The sequence below is a fragment of the Siniperca chuatsi genome, linkage group LG21 (genome assembly GCF_020085105.1).
Source record: "Siniperca chuatsi isolate FFG_IHB_CAS linkage group LG21, ASM2008510v1, whole genome shotgun sequence".
In the NCBI taxonomy this organism is placed as follows: domain Eukaryota; kingdom Metazoa; phylum Chordata; class Actinopteri; order Centrarchiformes; family Sinipercidae; genus Siniperca; species Siniperca chuatsi.
The window spans coordinates 14329323-14349272 of record NC_058062.1 but is presented as its reverse complement, the minus strand read 5'-3'; the positions used below and the strand labels follow the sequence as shown (position 1 = coordinate 14349272).

The following is a 19950-nucleotide window of genomic DNA, read 5'->3' as shown; positions in this document are numbered from 1 at the left end:
AAACAACAATGACCAACAACATACAATGTTTATATAAAGTGTTTCTGTAAAGTGTAAACAAAAACAAATAGTGCAAAGGAATAAATACTGAATGGGTAAAGTACTAGAGTACTTTATATACATGAAGTAGGTGGTTATGTACAGTATATGCATGTATTTCTATTTGACAATGATGGATGATATGTACATTACATACATAAATTCTTTCCCATGCAAGTAAAGCCACTCTGAATTGAAATTGTACATGTTAAAGCACAGTGTGTATTTTAACCTGTAAATATATAATATATAATTTGCAGGTACATGGATGTTTTCATGTTTTTGTGAAATATTAGATCATTTGAGCTCTTTTGGCCTCAAACAGTTATTTAAATGAGATCATGTGAGAAGTTTATAGGGGAGATGTCTCTTTGGTTGAACTGCTAACAACAATACATGTAAATGTACTTAGTTACTTTCCACATTTGTCCATTGGGAGTCTTGACACTTTACCATAGTTTAACATAATATTTATATCAGTTATCAAGTGTTTAATTCCCCATAGCCTCGTTGGGATCTAGAAGACTCCAGATACTGTAGATAAAGTCGCTGGAATGCAACACAAGAGAAAAAAGCAAAATGTGTAAAACAAACGAACAAAAAAAAAACATGTGCAAACAAAACCCTCATAAATAAATGAAACATTAGGCTGTGATATTTTTTCAGTAGTTTTTCATTTCCCATTTATCAAATAGTAATGTGTTATTTCATATCAAAGTTACTTTTTGTTTTTCGTTTTAACATCTAATCAAAGCCTGGGTTAGTTAGATAGCTAAACTAAAATTTAAGTATATGGCCCCTTTAACGTTTTTGATATTGATTTTGACTGGGTCCCATTACCAGGAGAAAAGAAAATCACCATTTTTTAAATATCCTGTTTTATTCTCTCACTTGCATCCTCCCGAAACCTGCAACCGTATCCTCTGATTACGTGAATCCAATATTATGCAACATTAAGGGTAGCCACTCATAATGAGGACAGCAATTATGTAAGTCACAGTGTAAACAAGTTTGCCCAGCACACCTGGGGTCCACTCAAACTCTGACGCTGCGAACTGAAAACTGATAAACTGAATGACTGTAATGTATTGCATCCCAATGACTGTATAATGTGGACGCCTATCAACCGCGTGCTTTCAGATAAAGGCTCTGCAGTGCCCTAGCTGCATGCAGCAGTTGCACTACAGCCTTTTATTTTCAGGAACTGTCGCTTTAAGAAGCCTTTCACTGCGCAGAGGCGCTCCAGCAGCTCATCACATGATTCTTCTCTTGTGACAATCCAGACAGAGAGGAAAAGCCTTTCTGACTTCCAGCTGAGTTATAAGGTGCTGCGATGTCAGATTACTGTTGTTTTCGTAGCGACAGACCAACTCCAAGGAGGGAAATGGCGTTAAGTTAAGCATTACCAGACTGACTCAGTCCATTCCTGTTTTCAACGTGGACATTTGGTAAAAATTTGGGGTTGTTGCGCCGACGGAGACAAAGTTGGCGCATGGAGAGGGACGAAGTTTCATTTTTGCGCAGCGTCTTTTCTTTGTTTTTGTCGCCACTGCGTGTCAACCAACGTCGCACGGCTTTTCGGACAACAAAAACCAAATAGCTGGAGTTCAGTTTTGACGCTTTCTGTTGCTGGAGTTAATTAAGTTAAGGGCAGAGAACGAGACAACTTGAGGACGCATTACGTCGGGTGAGATGGTGGACAGCAAACCTCTTCTTCAGGACAGACCTCCCGCCTACAACGCCGTCCCCGGGGCTTACGAGTACGGCCCGCAGCAGCAGCACAGCTATGGGGCCATCCCCCAGCCGGCCCCGCCGCCCTACTCGTACCCCGATGGCCAAGGCAAGTAGCCCCGTTTATGTTGCACACTCACACGGCCACACGTTTACCAGAAAGTACCCAGACGGGAAGAGAGCTCTCACTTCTGTCCACTTCCGTCTTCCTTTAAAGGAAATCTCACTTTGTCTCTGTGAGCGTCACAAAGTCAAACGGTAGATTTTGAACCACAGTGTCTGAGACTTTACAAAATACCGTGAAAGAGTGATTAGTTTCGTTTATCAGGTGCTCCAATGTTGCGCATGCGCGGTATGGCAGATGTCTGTTATTCATACTGACCAGTTATTACATAAATGAGAAAATATGCGCCTTTTTAAGGTAGTGTAATCACAAAGAACCAAGAAAGTTTCTAGTCAGATGATTTCAAGTGTCAGCAAATCATCTGGTCAGGGTTTTTACAGGAAACAACAGAAGGTAAATTATGTTCAGCATCACACACATTTTTAATCTTACTTGTGTGTTGATTTTCCTCCTAAACACAAATATGTGGATACATATGATCAAATCTTAATTTCTGTTTGTTTGTTGTTGTTTTTTTTCAAATTAGCAGAGCTGCACAATTTGCCCACGTACCCCCTGGTAACTGCAGAAGTACCCCTGGTTGGGAACCACTGATCTAGAGTAGAGAAGTTGTGCTACTGTAGCCCCTGGCCTTGTACAGTATATGTCTGCTTTATGTGAAGGAGGCGGTCTTCATCTGACTGTGGTTGTACGAGCTTTTAAGAGCTGCAGTGAATCCGCCAAGAAAGTCATGCTGTCCTAAAACGAAGTCTCATTTCTTGTAATTGCATGTAATATCCTGCCTGCTCAACCACACGTGTCTGTTGCTGCAACTGAAAGGGAAAACAGTGTAGTTATATACAGTATTCAGCTATACTGTGTTCTGTTAGTTTTAGTCTCTCTCACGGGGAGGCGTCCTTATCAGACAAAAGGTGTTGGTAAACATTTCTGAGAATGCAGGTGTGGTTATGCTATCAAAGTTCACTGTGTCACACAAATATCACTGCAGATGTAGTGGTTAAAAAAATCAATATGGCCTGAGAGCGAGTCCCTACAAACACAGTCACAGCTCTAATCAGCTCTGATTTGTCATAAACTATTCTTTGACTTTCTCCAGCCAGCTTTTATTTATAGCAACTTGATTTTAGAAGAGCTGCCTGAGCTGTGTTTCTTATTGAAAGGCAGTCTCTTTACTCCTGTGAATCAGAAGAAGCAGCTTACACTTAAAAGTTTATTACCTTGTGTTCTGTTACTATCTACTTAAGTACTGTCTGACTGTGTTGCTGTACCTTTTCACAGTGATAAGGGCGGCCTCCGATTGTGAATACGTGTTTCACTGCTGAGTGTGCAGGGTCACATTCATGCTTATATCCCCTGAATAAAACTTAAAAGAATCATGGTATGGTAGTTTGTCTAATTATTAAATATTATGTGTATATATAAATAGCACATGTATGCCATCTCCTTCTGTCAACCACAGGATACCCATCAGCCCAAATGGGCCCTGCCGTAGCCCAGCAGCCCTATGCTGGGACTTACACCATCATCCAACCCTCTGTAGTGGTGGTGGGAGGCTGCCCTGCCTGCAGGTGAGGACACACACACACATACATATTGGAGTCTATATGATCACATGATGTCTAAGTGCACATTTACAGTTCATACACAAAGAACAATGATGAGAATAACTGACATGAAATACTGTAGCCCACTAATGAAAATGAGACCAGTGTCTAGATTAGCACGTGGTTAAAGACGAGTGTCCCATGTTCACTGTGACTAAGCTGGTTTCTGAGCACAGTTCCTTTTGAGGCTAAAATAATCACTTTCTGTCTGTGTGTTTTTATTTGTGTTTACACGTTTGCTATCTGTATGTGTGTTTTCATCGTTCCAGCATGCATGTTGTTAGGCCTACAGTGTGACATAATGTGTTAAATGGTCATGGCTTTAGGAGGTTTTTATGTTGGTGTCACTGTGCGTGAGTCAACATCCTGTCAGTCAGATGATTTCAGCCTCAGACATGTGACGGAGCGGGTCAGGCCACACGGGGGCCAAAGGTGGCCACAGGACGCAATTAACAAGAGCACCAAATGGAAATCAGATGTATTCCCATCCACTGGTTTGAATTTGAGTAATAAAATGATACTATATATCTATTCCAGGAACTCAAGGAACCTGGTTGTGTAGCTTTTCATTGCCCAGCAATGCAGCAGGATTGTTTACTGTCACAGGGTGAATGAACTGTTGGTTTTACTTGAACTGAAGGTTTACATGGTTATTTATGTGCTTACTTTGTCATTTTCATGACTGGCAGTCTCTCAAACTTACTGTAATATGAAATTATATAGTTACAAAAAAAGGGGGGGACTCCTCAGTCTTAAATGAGGTTGATTTTTGACTGACTCGACTAAGCTAAGACTGCAGCCTGGGTGTTTTCTCTGAATACAGAGTAAAAATCACTTAGAAATAACTACACAACAGCACTGACACATGTTCTTCTTTCTTTTGTTGTTTGTTGTTTTGTTCTTTTTGTTATGTGGCTGTGAAATGTATGTATTTAATTAAGTTTTTGTCTACAGTATGCAAACCATTCAGACGTGTTGAAAGAGGCTGGTACAGTCAGCATTTGCATCATGGCCATGTTTCCTTGGTCAATAAAAGCCACAGTTCCAAGCACCAGTGTACAAATAAGTTGTACAAATACTTACAACATGGCACAGCAGCACGTAGTGTGGTGTGGTGCCACGGCAGACCAGACCTGTTTGCTTACAATGCCATGTAAGCAAGCCTTGTTTATGGAGCTAGAATAATTTTAAACCCAGTTCATCACAGCAGCAGAATCTAATATATTATCAGTGTAATTGAGGCCCTATTTATCAAGATTATTTCGATTTAATCTACACCCCAAAAATCCATAGCTATGTGACACCTTCAGTAGCATTAGCAGGAAGGGCTTTCCAAAGTAGCTTTTCATTTCCCCTCTTCAGGATCTAGGTTGATACATTGCATTTGTTTTTTTCCTTCTCGAGGCCTCCAGCAGATTTACTGGCCGTGCTGGTCTGCGTGGTGCAGTCATGAGACCACGGTTAGCACTTTGTTTACCGTGACTCTGGATTAAAGCTGCTCTGAGACACGGCCTTCAACACAAGTTGCTTCATGTTCTGACGATTATTTGGTTATTGTTTTTGACAGATATTTCTACCTCTACATCAAGATACTGTAAAAGGTTAGATGTTTGTTTAGACAGTCAAAACACAGTCTTACCATGGGACACTTGGGATGATTCAAGTGGCAAATATCTGACTTGTTTTATCTTACTGGTACTTTGTTTCTTCTGACTTAAGAAGAGATAACTATTAAGATGTGTAATGACAAATCTACAGTGAGGCTATTATAGAGCTCGATGGGGAAAGAAGAAAAATATAAAAGGGAAAACAGCACATTTCTAAACAATTTGCAAATTTAACTTTTTGTTCTTTTAGAATTTTTGAGGCCAGACTCAAACTAAGCAGTGTGTTCTTGATTGTTCAGATTAGAGATAATGAAGAGAAACTGCAGATAAGCATTGAGCAAACTGTTCTGAAAATCACTGTAATCACTTCCACTTGTGATACTGGTCAGACCTCGGCCACTTTTGAAGAGAAGAAGACCTGCAGGGGCGGGTTTACAAACTTTTGAACGGGGGGCGCAGTCTTAATAAAGGAGGGGGACATTTGTAAAATGAGTAAAAATGTGTTAACCCTGGTTCTTGGCAATAGTAAACTGTACATTATTAACAGTTACATTGTTTATTCAGTGTAATAAATGAATAAACAACTTAAATATTCTGATATGAAACTATATCAATCAGTAGCTTCTATTTGTAACTTCAAATAACCTACAGCATGGACAGATATGAGACAACGGGCCCCTGGACACGGACGTGTAAAAGGTCCCCCACCCCTCCTACACAGGAGCAGGACACCCAGACTGAAAGAGAAACACAATGACCACAAACGACATGGCTTCATCGTTTGTAGTCCTTTTTTCACTCCTTTGTGGTTGCTGTGTTTTGTGTCTCTTTGTGGTTGTTTGACTCTCCAACAAGAAACTTTAACAGTCATGCGGAGGTTCTGGTCCAGGGCCCCTGGGCGATTAAAATCCTGCATCAGTATTTCTGTTTGGTCTATGTTCCTTACTAATGCTTTCTGGTGTATGTGTGTGTGTGTGTGTGTGTGTGTGTGTGTGTGTGTGTGTGTGTGTGTGTTGCAGAGTTGGCGTCCTGGAGGATGACTTCACTTGCCTGGGGATCCTGTGCGCCATCTTCTTCTTCCCCCTGGGTCTCCTCTTCTGCTTCGCACTGCGTCAGAGAAGGTGTCCCAACTGTGGCGCCACCTTTGGCTAGAGGGACCAAACCACAGCTCATGCACCTGCTCGTGCTCCCATGCACGCACACACACACACACACACACACACACACACACACACACACACAATCCAGCATTTTTGTGTCTTTTATCTTGTTATCTTTTCTTAACATTGCACATTGCTGTTGCCATTATGTTATGTACAAGTGATCAAGATGATATTACCATGAATTATGATGTACGTTTTTATTAGAGCAGCGAATAGAAATCTATTTTCATCTGCTAGTTGAGGATATATTCTAGCATATGAAGTGTCCAGCTGTTGCCAGTGCCTTCACTACATGCTGTGATCATCAGAGATTCCATCAGTCATGATTTAGCTCAGTTATCCAAGCATCTGAGCAGATTCCTTTAAGTTTAGTCAAGCCAGAATTAACCGAGGTACATGTAGTTTATGTTAGTTTCTGAGTTCTTTTCTTCCTTTTTTCGGTCTTTGCTGGCACGCTGCACACACGTTTTGGTTAACATTGTGCTTAGTAACATTGTACTCACCACAGCATCCATGTAGATCACTTAGCTTTTTCCAGAAATCTTCTTTTGGCTCAGTGTGTCACATGAAATAACACATACATGTTTAAAATAAGACGCGTAAAGATCCTTGGACGTGAACTGTCCCGGCTGAAAAGATGGACTTGCCTCAGACAGGAAGCCTGCACCGGTTTGTCTGTTTTTGTTGATATTATTTCTTGGGGCCATATTTGCACTGACCGTTTGTTTGATGATTATTCTGCTGGGTTGTGCTTTTCCAGGGCCAATGCAGACCTCAGGTACATACAATCTGAAATGCCCTCGACTTTACAACCTCAATCACTGTTTGACTTCGGACTTCTATCTACTTTTAAAGAGGAAAGTGCAGACTCCTTTAACATGCAGAGTATCACTTCAAGGAAGCATGCTGAGAGTAAAAGCTGAAGAAATCTCAATAATGTGTATAATCTCTGGATTTGTATCTTAGTACTCTACTGTGTGACAAGTCACCCGTCCCCATTTCTCCCAGCCAGACAATCAATCAAGAATGTCTATGTTCCTGTGTCTGCAGTATCTCCATGTCTACGTCTTCCATCGCAGCAACATGTAATATAACTGTTCATGACAGAAGAAAAAAAAAAAGAGATATAACTGGGTGGGAGGGATGTAAAAAAATTCTTCTTGCTTTAGAAAACACACTACGCACGCTCTTATGATTGAGGTTCTTACTTTTTATATATGAGTTATTGTAATTAAAAATGAATGCTACTTGTGTTTTTGACTACTTGCTTGATTTGATTTTTTAAAATCTTTTTCAAATGGGTGAACATTACTCCTTGTAAATATACTGAAATACAAAGGAATGCATAATAAGACCATTTGTGTAGATGTGCATGATAACTAAACAGCAAGTTGAAGAAATAAATCTTTATTTTTCATACAGCAAATTCTATTAAGGGTGTAATGGGGGGCCAAAGACCAAAACAAGTGTACACACTGGTCTTTAAATGCCATGCGTAATGATTAAAGCAGGAATGACTGCACTGTCAATGTGAAAATGAGGCGACTGTCACAACTCATGTCCATAATTTGAAGAATGCAACAGGTTCATGATATTTTTACAGCAGGTGTGTATGTGTCATTAAGGCAAAAGTCCTGTCTCTGCGATCGTCTAGCTCTACAAAAAGTTAAGTTAGATGGCAAAGGACAATATTTATAGCATCTGTCTTACAAATGTATATACAAGAGGGACTTAAGGATAAAGATCACTTGTGTGCATTTTTGGATACATCTCTTAAAAGTTGCAATTGTCTCTCCTAACGGGAACAGTTAACATCATTTTAGTATTGACACTGAGATGCAACATTTTCATAAGGACCTGAAGATGAAATGCAGAGGTCCTCTACAGTACATTCTTCTACTGTCCTATGGCAACAGAAAGGATTTCTAACAGTCATTTTGATGATAAACAAGCAACATCAACAGTATAAATACATTGCAGTATTTTCTTTTTTTATTCATCCATTTCTCAAGTGCAGGTAAGAATGTGGTCATTTAAATATCACCACCACAGAGGGACAAAAATAGACATGGAATATATATATATATATATATATATAGAATATATATATATATATATATATATATATATATATATATATATATATATATATATATATATATATATATATATATATATATATATATATATATATATATATATATATATATATTCTATATATATATATATATATTCTATATATTCTATATATATATTCTATATATATAGAATATATATATATATATATATAGATATATATATATATTATATATATATATATATATATATATATATATATATATATATATATATAGAATATATATATATTCTATATATATATATATATAGAATATATATATAGAATATATATATAGAATATATATATAGAATATATATATATATATATATATATATATATATATATATATATATATATATATATATATATATATATATATATATATATATATATATATATATATATATATATATATATATATAAAATCTCTTAAATACACAAGCATCTGTTCTGTGAATAAAACGGTCCCAAAATACTTCCATAGGCGATTCAAATGGCATTTGTTTTTCTCAGTACTGGCCAAGTTCTGTCTGGTTGCATCCAGACCAGGAGAAGCTGCTGGACGTCCTGGGAAAGATGACACAAGAAGGTTGACATGGGGTTGTGGGAATGGAGGATGTGTGGAAGTTGGATGGGATGAATCAGAATTGGATCAGATGACCGGTGCGGAGCGGTCGTTGGTGACAGTTGGACGTAGCTTGACGGTGGCGAATGGGTTCCCTCCCCTGTGAAAATGCAGCAGAGATGAGTGATGAGTGCATATCTGAGTGAGAGAGAAACGCAGATCATCTCGTTCATGTTCTTATGTGACTTACGCGAGGTAAGCAGGCGAAGGTCTTGACACGCCATTAGGCTGGATTGCCTGTGGAGAGAAAACACATTCACGATCACCTCTGAGTCACAAGGCCAACACTCACTGTAACACAGTCTGGCGGTACATACATAACCATGGCACATTTGCAGTATGAATACTTCAATCATCCCCTTTTCTGCCATGTTTGGTGCATTTACATGATTGATATACAGTATAACCCAACACACACATATTTTGCTGAAGGATTGGACACACTGGATGAATGGACGGGCAAGGGAAAGGGTGGGAAAGACAGCGTGCTGTGTCGTATCACGAGACAGTGTGTGGAATCTGGACCTTCTGGAAATTCAAGTCTGTTTCACAAACAACCGCCTAAAGTTTTCTTATGACGAGCCAAAGTCAGTGCCACTGTACCCAAGCACAGACACAATGTGAAGAGCAGGGTGCCATTGCCGTTTTGTAACGAATACAATTTTCATTTAAAAAGGGTAATGAGTGGTTTTACATATCTGCAGATTCAAGACACATACAGCAATTACACCCTAAAATGGATCCTCAGTTATTACCAAATGAAAGAGCATGTGACCCTCCCTGCCTGCCTGCAATTCCAACAATTGAACAAAAAAAATGTATGGGAACGCTGACACAAAATGTACACAACATAAATGTCTAAAATCTCAATTTACTCCTAACAATAAATGTGCCTATTATATAGGGAGTAATGAAGGACTAAATTAGGGAGTGATTTCGGACACAGCCACTGTTTTGTAAACTGTTTGTCTGCATAAGTGCTGAAGAGAAACTGTTGATCTTCCTGTCCTCCAGTTGTCAACCTGCAGTACTACAGAGATTCCACAAGAGGTCAGAAGTGGATAGAGTGACTGATGTCTCGGTCCAGAGTGTTTCAGTCTTGGCGCAGTCCCTCTCACTGTGACCACTGTTATTTCCCACAGGGACATAAAGAGTTTCACATCTGTCCTCCTCTTACAGATGTTTGGATTACAAATCACGTAGTAACAATCACGGCTGGTAAATGGCACATTTCTTTATTCACGCGAACGGTTCTCATTTATTCTCCAAATAACATTCAGTGTCTCTCTACTTTTGTCAAGATTGTCTTCACTTCTGTCTGTTTTACTCTGCTGAACTTTGAGTATCAACAGTCACAAGTTTATTTTATTTCCTTTACACTGATACTGAGCTTGGAGGTCAAAACCACGTCTGTCCCTTTAACTTTCTCTGTAGATCTCAATCTAATTCTCCCTCTCCATCCTCTAAATATATTCATTCCTGTGAGTCGTTATCTTTTCCTCAGCACAAAGCACCAAACTAGTGAGGGTGCATTTTTTCTCATGGTGACAGTACATTCCAGGGTAATCCCACCTCCCCCATTTCTCCTATCTCCCCTCCACTCCTCTCACCTTTCCTTCTCTGGACCAACCTGCAAAACTGAAAAACATCTTTGCTGATACCAATCAGTTTGATGACACCAAGCAAGTGAAAATGTGTGGAAATAACACTGGTAGATTACGGATATTCTGATTTTGGCTTAATGCCCACTTCTATTTAGAGCACAGGCAGAATTATAACCTAATAAAGAGGAACAATAAGAGGAGAAAACAAACAGACAGAACTATGGGAAAATGAAACTAACTTCTTCTCTTACACTCGTTTACATCTATCAGTACAGAGGAAACAAGCTTTTCCACTTGCCCATATTTATTCAGAGTTTATTTCCTGATCAGCACAAAAACTGATGCAGCATACATATCATACTGGCAATAATGTTCATGAATGTTGTAGCCACAAGTCACTAACTAACCCAACACACGTGTGCACACACCAACACACAACCTCAGTCACCCACTCATACACTGAGCTGAACATAAACCAGAGTATTATCGTCTACTGTAGCAGTGGAGAACTTTTTCCCACACAAACGTCTATTCTGGGATCTGTGTGTATGTGCGTGTGTGTGTTTTGAACATAGTTAAAGCAAGGGGTTTGTGAGTTACTGGGAATGAATGGAGGATACACTTCCCTGGAAGTGACCCTAATTTACCGCACAGATGTGGAGATAAGCAGACAAAGAATGACGAGAGAAACTGAAAGAACAAAGGAAGAGTGACAAAGAGGAAAGGCGGGTATCAGGTTCACCCAGAGTGGAATTCCACCATACTGCCGAGTCAGTGGTGGAGAGATGTAGGTTGGATGTAGACTGACAGGCATGACAGTGGAAACGCACGCACACAAGCATGGTAATCGTTGTGGCCCTACTACTGTATGTCTGCAGTGTGGCTGTAGACCAAAAGAGCGGTAAATAATGAATACTGTAGCAGCACAACATTTGCCATCTGACCACCAAACTATCTGGGTCAAACATCACAACCTACCAGAATAGCCATATTGGACGTGTGTGTGTTTTATTTGTGTAACTCTGTTTTTGTATTCTGTTATAGGTGTGTCTGTGTCTAGGCCTTCCATGTATATAATATGGTTGGACAGGTACAATAATAAACACATTTTATGAAGTATATCATATGTACTGTAAATAAATAAGAGCTTTAGGACAAAGTTTAAAAGATGAGACTTGATTTGACTTGCAAAACAATGACGTACATTATATTGATCATGTCATTCAGTATGTCAATTCCAGTCCATATGGTAAGTTAAGGTTACAGTAAACTCAATGGCATGTAGAGTGTATCACTTAAACCTTCCATCTACTTAGGGAAAAGTAAGGGGTTAATGAGTCTCTACTTTGTAGTTGTACTTCTACAGGTAGACCAGAAAAGCAGTGTCGGTATGGTGTATGAGGGTGTGTATGTGATCGTGCAAACAGGATAGGTTTATTTGACCCTGAGGTACCACAACACATTTACATTTATCCAGCACGGGGAACTACAAAAGGCTTTCGCAGAGGAAAACCGCAACTTTGACTGATGCTTTGCATCGTATGCAAAAGGAAGAACATTCGTAGAGTAATGACAAGTTGGTATAGGAGATGGCTGAAACAATAATGATATATAATATAATAATAATTATTGTATTGAATGATGGACATGTTCAAAAACATCTGCTGCAGAGATACAGAACACTTGAGGTGCTGTGTGTGTGCTGTTAGACTTCAGTCACCCAGGCCGACTCTGTTCTCGTCTCTATCCCGATGTTACTGCCTCTTACTGGAGAAGAGACTCCAGGAGACTCATTATCAGCACCCTGGGGATTATTGTAACAAAGGAGATCTTTACAGCTGTGCCCTGCTCAGCCTCTGTCTTCATCCCTTGCAACCATGTGAGGATGAACAGTATTTGATCAGCACAGCAACAACAGGAAAGCTGGAGGTAGCCTTTCTAACACATTTCTAACCATTTTTATTCCCACAAAAAATGTTTCTCAGACTTCATCTTAATCCAAGGTGGGTCTTTATGGTGATTTCTGGACAGTTTAAGTAGAGTTAAAAAACCATCCGTCTAGTTTCTATAACCGCTTATCCTGTTCAGGGTCATGGGGGCTGGAAAGGATCCAGAATGCCCTGGGCGAGAGGCAGTGTATAGCTCGGGTACAGTACGTTGCCAGTCTATCACTGGCCAACACAGACAGACAACCATGTTTCTACACACAATAACACCTATGGACAAATTAAAGTTTCCCACCCACCTGATTGGAGGTTTTTATACAAGTAAGCTGCTTAGTCAAGGTGCCTTCTGCAGTTTGAGCAACCTAAACCTCACATATAATGAAGGTAAGCAACACCTTTGCGGTCTTTACACATAGTTAATGAGCCATTCTCCAACATTATGTACCACCTTTGCCTCATGTTGAGCCAGGAAACTCTCCGCTTTTGTATGCTTCTCAAAATATATATTTCATATTTTTTCTAGAAGACATACTAAGAGTGCTTATCTTGCAATTAAATATGAGAATATAAGCATCAAGAAAATAGACTTGCTTGTACAAGCACAGAATGAAAATACAGAGAATGAGTACTTGTCAGTAATGTGCTTGTGCCTCACATGCATTTTTTCATGAGATATCAACACCACAGAAGTTCCCTACAGCAAACTCAGTGTTAAACTGCCCCTGAGTCCCAATAATTGATTTTTTATTGTGTATGTCAGCTGACACTGAAAATGTATCAGTGTGTGGTCAGTTTTCCAGGGCAGACAGCTCATCTGACAGCATGCATGTGCACGCATACACACACACACGTACTGTCATCAGCAGTCAAGATAAGGCTGCACAGCTGAGGGTACAGTAGACATGCTACAGCAGGTATCAGGTGAGAGTCCTGTCACAACACTATGGCAGGGCTGTGCCAGCACAGCAGAAAGGTCTGGCAGCAGGTCATATTGTTCTGGGCTGATTAAATTTCTTGGAGCAATCTTTCTAAAAAGGCAGGGCTTAACTGTACTAGGCTTACTGGAACATTTTACACATGGCTTAAACTCTCGCCAAAACTGGGAAAATGTGAGATGAATGCACATTAACCAAATCACCGGCCCACTGACTGACCGTGTGCTGATCAGACGAGGAGGAGGAGACTGAAGAGGGCGTGGGGGAGTGCTGGTGGTTATTTGTGGTGACGGTGCTAGCGGACGAGATATTGTTCTTGATGGCATTGCGCTGCGGGGTGTCACAGTAGTCTGCTGGGGGGAGCACCATGGTCGCCTCGTCTGTCTCCGTGTCCTGATGGTGGAGGTTGACCACACTTTTACTGCGGTACGGGGCAGCAGACACACTGTAGAGGAGCAGGAGGAAGAGGTGGGGTGGTATGAGAGATGAGGGTAGAAACAAAAAGACAAAAATAGAGCACAGATATATGAAGGAAAAGAAAGGATGAAAGATGGAGCAAAGGGAGAGGAGAGAAGAAGGGATAAGACAGTAAAAGAGGGGAAGAAAAAGGCCACTTAAACTAATTACAGGACTTTGCATGAGTTTCCTGGTATGTGTGTGTGCTACTGTATTTCTATCTTCGAGGGCTGTATAAAGGCCTTATCTTAGGTTTAGGGTTACTGAATTAGATTAGGGTTAATCTTAAAAGTAGATGTTAAATTTACAGGCATGATGTTAAGATTAAGGTTAAGGGGTACAGACTAAATATGGTCAGTGGAGGGTCGTCATAAGGACAAAAGGTCAAGGATGTACATGTGTGCTGTTGTTTCCCCCAGTGCTGAATATAGTTTAAACTTTCTGTTTCCCTGACTCGTAGCAGTTGGCTGGCAGCCTCTCTGTGGGAGGTGCAGCACATTAAGATCTAATAAATTTATCCGACAGGGATTAGTCTCTTTGAAGAAAAGGCTTGAGTCGTCTCTCTCTCTCTCTCTCTCTCTCTCTCTCTCTCTCATATCAGCAGCAAAATCTATTCATCAGCACACAACATCCTGTTTCCTGATATTTTGCTGAGCTTGTCTGAAAAAGTCCAATTTTAGATTCATTTCAATTACACAGATTTGAGGGTTACACAATATTTATATGAGAAAAAGATACTTAAAAGTCTTTTTAGGGTCTATGAATCCTACAAAAACAAATACATCACTGGTTTCATGAATGCCGTCTCCCTCACATTGAGTTATGTCATGTAACACAACACATACAGAAAGGTTTCATATGGCTAAATGATTGAGGAGATTGAAAGCAGACTGTGACTTAAGCACAACAGGAATCAAAGGTTGAGGAATGGGAGAGTCCCCCATAGGATTAGAAAGGTTATCACTAACAGGAGTAACTAGAGGAAACACTGCCAACAATACAGCTGGCTGCAACATGAAACCTGTGTGTGTGTTGGCTGGAACGTGGAGTCTCCTTACCTGTTGTTATTCACGAGCGGTTCGGAGAGTGCACGGCAGTAAGATGAAGGGAACCAGCCCCTCCTTTGACAGAGACAAAGAGAGAGAAGCCAGGTTAGGGATGATTACATCTGTGGTCTATCCTGCTGCCAGCCTCCCTATCAGCTCTCATTGAACAGGAATCTGAAAGCTTCTCTAAATGATTAGTGAAGAGCTCCGATGGTCTGCCCTCCTCTGTCCGAAGATACAGACAGAACAGATAAACAGTTACAGAGACATACAGGCAGATATGCTTTTCCCCCCCACATTGAGCACTGTTGACATATCATAGAGCTATTATAGTTTTTTCTATGGTTGTATATACTGTGTGGATGTATGCCTATGGCAACTATGGTAGCAAGAAATGACATCCTGACACACGTAAATAAACTTGGCTGAATGGATGCCTCTGATTTTTAAACATCATCACAGGGTATCATTTCAAGTGGGCATTCAAATTTCCCTTTATTTTGATGGATTTTATCTTAAACAAATCTTCCCTGTTGGTTGGAGATTATTTTCCATCTTTTCTAAGGTGCAAAGAAAATCAATGACTTGAATGAATCAAGGTCTTATCTCAGACCTGCTGAGTTGACACACAATTAGAGTGTTTGCTTGGAACTTGAATAAATATTTGTGCTGGTTTAATAAATGAGTCAATGTCTCAGTCAGGCTTCAGAGAACTATGAGGTTTCTAGTGACCTCAGTAAGATAATTCAAGCAGCCATTTGTTCCTGCCCTGCCCCCCCCCACACACACACTTAATAAACTTGGCTTCATCATGGAGATGAAAAACATAGCAAGAATAACGCGATCAAGCAAGTCGAACGATTAAATTAAATTAAGGTGACTTTGCTCCAACAATATCTTACCTTGATCTGATAAAAAACATTTTATTTCAACTTGAAAAAACATTTATAGGAATTCACAAGAGAACGATTAAAGGTTTAGAAAATGTAACAGCTAGTCTGTATCACAAGTTTAGACCAAGGACTGTGTGTCATTGTGCCGTTTACAAGATTGTTTGTAATCAGTTTGTAGCCGGTCAGCCTCTCCCTCTATGTGGCTAAATGTTAATATTGGCACATTTGGCCTGGAGGATAGGCGTTTCCTTCGTGTACCGGTGATAAAAAAAGACTCCGACTGGAAAATACACCTCACTCAGTCACACTCATATTAATAATAGCTTTTATTTATTTATTTGGGGAAGGGTTTTCCACTGAGAACACATGCTCGTTTCCAGCACTAATGTTTCTGCTGGCATTAATAAAAAACCTTGCTCAAGGACAACTCACTAGTACTGGTAGCCAGGGGTGTTCACTTTCCCCTACTGAATTTTCAACAAGCCTGCTCAGATGATAAGACAGTGGGCTCAAATTTGTGTAGGGAAAATGACCATGATAACAATAAACATGTCAGATGTCATTATTTGTTAAATGTTGTTGTGGTGTATTATTTATTACCAGCGCATTTTTTCGCTCACTGTGATTCAAATGTATCTCTGTCTTACTGACATTTATTCCTCAGTCCATCAATAGTGTGTGTGGGTATCTGAATCAGTCTAGGTGTTGCCAGGCGCGTTGCTGGGATACACTATCAAAGCTGATATAAGACAAAGGGAGAAACTCAGCGAGAGACCCAAATGCATCAAAGCCAAACCTCCTGCGGGACACAAAGTCTATCTCGTCAGATGCTGTGCTCTGATAAACATGATGATTTACACTTTTTAAGCCTTTAGGCACTCTAGCTTGCCCCGCTTGCAGCGGTGAGGCAGCAAGACCAAAGTTTTACTTTGCGGCAGCCTCACTTTTGAAAGCAACTCAGAAATGATTCCTTTCTGCCCTTGATCAGTTTTTTGGATATATTTGCCAGGTAATTTCCCTTGATAGTCATAAAGATCAAACCTGATGAATGATTCAAATTCAAAAACACACTTCCAAGGGCTTCAGATCAAATCCCTGTTTAAAAAGTCAGACATCAGAGACCTGGGGAGAGCGGGCTTGGTTGGTGCCTGTCTGTGTGGGAGAGCAGGTGGTACTCTGAACTTCTCTCTCTGCTTCGCTTCAGTCCGCTATCGTACATCCCACCCTCAGGCCATACTTTACTTTGATTTCCTTATCAGTGAGTGTTCCAGCTCAGGCAGCATTCAGCAAGCCTAGAGCCGTGTGCGTGCGTGTACATGGTCAGCATAACAATCAGGCGAGGGACCATCTGGCCAGTTAGGACAGTGCAGTCCAACTCATATCAATCACCTGACTGGTAGGACGACGCATGACAAACATGTTAAAACAATTGATGACAAGACAAGGCCATGATGAGGTAGGGGGTGATTATAGTAAATTCACACATAAGACGGAATCATGTCTTATTTATATTAATTGAAATATAAGGTTTATGAGATATATATTGTGTGTGCACATACGTGTCCTTATGTACATTATAGCACATGCCTTCCCTTGTTTGTGTAATTATAGTCTTTAGTAACACATATCTGTTCTGGACAAATGCAACACGTGTGATTCAACTCACTTTCCGTTCTTCTCCAGTTCACCGTACATCCACCCGTCTCTCTCATCGGGGATGAGCAAGACGATGACGTCTCCCTCGTCAAAGCTGAGCAGTGTGCTGTTGTTGCCGGCAGTGTGGGGGAAGACGGTGCGCACACGTGGCCTCTTCACTATATTGTTGAGGCCTGTGGCAACAGACACAGACCTGGCAAGACTGTTCTCCTCACTGTTCCCGTGGTCTGGGAGGGAGGAAGGAAGAAAGGTAAGGATGAAGAGTGAGAATACAACAATAACAAGACTAAGAATCTAAAGCCATGCTAACGGCTCTGTGAGGCTGTACTTAAATAAAGTATCTATCTATGATGGCGCTAAATAAAAAGGTCAAAGCATCAAAGTGATTACAATTCATCCTCTGGGGACCGTGCGTGTCTGTACCAAATTGAACGGCAATCCATCCAATAGTTGTCAAAATATTTCAATATAAGCTGAAACGTCAACCTCATGGTGGCGCCAAAGGAAAAGTCAGAGGATCACCAAAGTCAGAATGTGTCCTCTGGGGACCTTGAATAACTACAGCACATTTCATGGCAACCCATTTAATGGCTGTTGAGATATTTCAGTATGGATCACATATAATCAGTCATTTCAATCATTTATAATTAACATTTATTTGATGCAACTATTTCATTCTGGAATAGTTTTTTGTAGCGATGAAAGGGCGGTGGAACTGCAAAGAAAAAACTGATACCCAAATCCAAACCCAAGTGAAGCAGATGCTATTGTTCCCTCACAAAAGCACAGGCTTACAGCCACAATGGCACAGAGGGAGGTGCCAAATGAAAACCAATGCCATATTCCATGCAATAATACCTGTGCTGTTGTTGGTAGTGGCGGTTACACTGGTGGTGTTGTCCTCCTGGGTGAACATGTTAGCCAGAGGACTGGTCTGAGCCTTCAGAAGCGGGGCCGGGGGAGCAGACATGTTCTGCCACAAGAACATTAATGATAATGTTAGCATGTTGGCAAAGGTGTGAGGCCAGTATTGTTATTTATAGTAGACTGTTTAAGTATATTAGACTGAATCACTAACATAACACCCTCATCAAAAGCTAAACATCAACCTATAAAGCATATTTAGCAAGATGCATATACAATCTAGTAAATTAATGAGTCATGACATATTAAAGATAAGGGGTTACATTAAGGTGAATATTAAATATCATGCTTAATAAATGTAATTAATACATAATCTTGATCAAAATTTGAAAATAAAGAGAATTAAATATTCTATTTCAGCATACTTGTCTTTACATAGCATATGAGGTATTTATATCAACTCTACATCAAGAACACCATTCTCTCTTCTTTAATATGCAAACCTATACAGCCAGGTGCTCTGTAATCTAATCACATCATCTACTGTGTAAGGGGAACGTGTGGTGTAATTATTATTATCTATCATGAATCAATCTTGAGATATTGTGTTCTACCACACAAAAGAGAAAATGCACTTTAAAAGAAAGCGGCAACATATCTAGCACGAGAACATGTCTGTCTTTGTCCCTTTGTCCCTCCCATCATACCATACTGTGCCGTGACGGGGAGGGAGACGGCAGAGGTGTGATGGAGACGGGCGTGCGCAGGCCCTCTATCATCGTCAAGACACTCTCGGGCATGTCGGTGGCATCGATGCACTGGTCCTGCCAGCTGCTCAGCTTTGCCGTCAGCATGTCTTTGGCCTGTCCAGCAGGCATGGACATAAGTAAAGATATTAAAAGAAAACATGAGTAATCAGTAGAAACAGTTTTTCATCACTATGGTAACACGACGATGCATTGAGAGTCCTGAGATTGTGGGTTTTGGAATAAACTGTTCTGGCTGGTGTTTTGATTCGATTTATAATTGTTGAATGTTTTTTTTCCATATGGTATAATCTGATGTACTTCAAGGTCCGAACAGTGACATATTTGGATTTGTCTTTGTCACTTGAACCCCACTTTAAGACTAACTTAACTTTAAGAAAGCTTTTCACCACCGCTGCAGCATAGCTGGAGTGTTTAAACGGCTTGACTCTAACATTAGAGTGGCAGGAGTGTGTTGTACCTTGTCATGGAAGGAAGCGATCTGGTAGGAAAACAAGCAGTGTTTGTCCACCAGGAAACAGAAGCGTCTCTTCTCCTCCAGCAGCGCCTCCTTACAGCCGTCTGCGATAAACAACTGCATGTCCATCTGACGGCTTGTCAACGTTTCCAGGCACTGACAAAAAAAAAAACAAACCCAAAAAACAAACATGCACAATATTATAATAATAATATAATAAATATATTTCAATGGACTGAAATCCATTGGTTTGTCTTTTGTTATCCACTGTTTTACAAACTCCCATCTCAAATAGATCATCATGTCCTATCTTC

General features: G+C 40.2%; 2 protein-coding genes across 3 annotated transcripts in view; one reads left to right on the top strand and one right to left on the bottom strand.

Moving 5' to 3' along the window:
- The first annotated feature begins 1040 nt into the window (after positions 1–1040).
- Positions 1041–7521, top strand: bri3 (brain protein I3). Its single transcript, XM_044181991.1, has 3 exons — positions 1041–1879; positions 3354–3462; positions 6125–7521. Exons 1-3 carry the CDS (start codon positions 1732–1734, stop codon positions 6255–6257), a joined length of 390 nt encoding a protein of 129 aa, XP_044037926.1. The 5' UTR covers positions 1041–1731; the 3' UTR covers positions 6258–7521.
- Positions 7522–8801: 1280 nt separating this feature from the next.
- baiap2l1b (BAR/IMD domain containing adaptor protein 2 like 1b) overlaps positions 8802–19950 on the bottom strand; it is a 33180-nt gene continuing 22031 nt past the window's right edge. For both annotated transcript variants that reach the window (XM_044181985.1, XM_044181986.1), the window contains exons 7-14: positions 19640–19792; positions 19120–19275; positions 18407–18521; positions 17559–17775; positions 15012–15074; positions 13717–13942; positions 9203–9249; positions 8802–9112 (exon numbers count right to left, since the gene is read on the bottom strand). In XM_044181985.1, the coding sequence (XP_044037920.1) occupies positions 9040–9112; positions 9203–9249; positions 13717–13942; positions 15012–15074; positions 17559–17775; positions 18407–18521; positions 19120–19275; positions 19640–19792 (1050 nt within the window). In that variant the 3' untranslated portion in view covers positions 8802–9039. The remainder of the gene's footprint in view (positions 9113–9202; positions 9250–13716; positions 13943–15011; positions 15075–17558; positions 17776–18406; positions 18522–19119; positions 19276–19639; positions 19793–19950) is intronic.

Coding starts and splice junctions, on each gene's coding strand:
- bri3 (XM_044181991.1), top strand. CDS start 1,732: ATGGTGGACAGCAAACCTCTTCTTCAGGACAGACCTCCCGCCTACAAC. Junction 1,880..3,353: donor CTCGTACCCCGATGGCCAAG/GCAAGTAGCCCC, acceptor TGTCAACCACAG/GATACCCATCAGCCCAAATG. Junction 3,463..6,124: donor GGAGGCTGCCCTGCCTGCAG/GTGAGGACACAC, acceptor TGTGTGTTGCAG/AGTTGGCGTCCTGGAGGATG.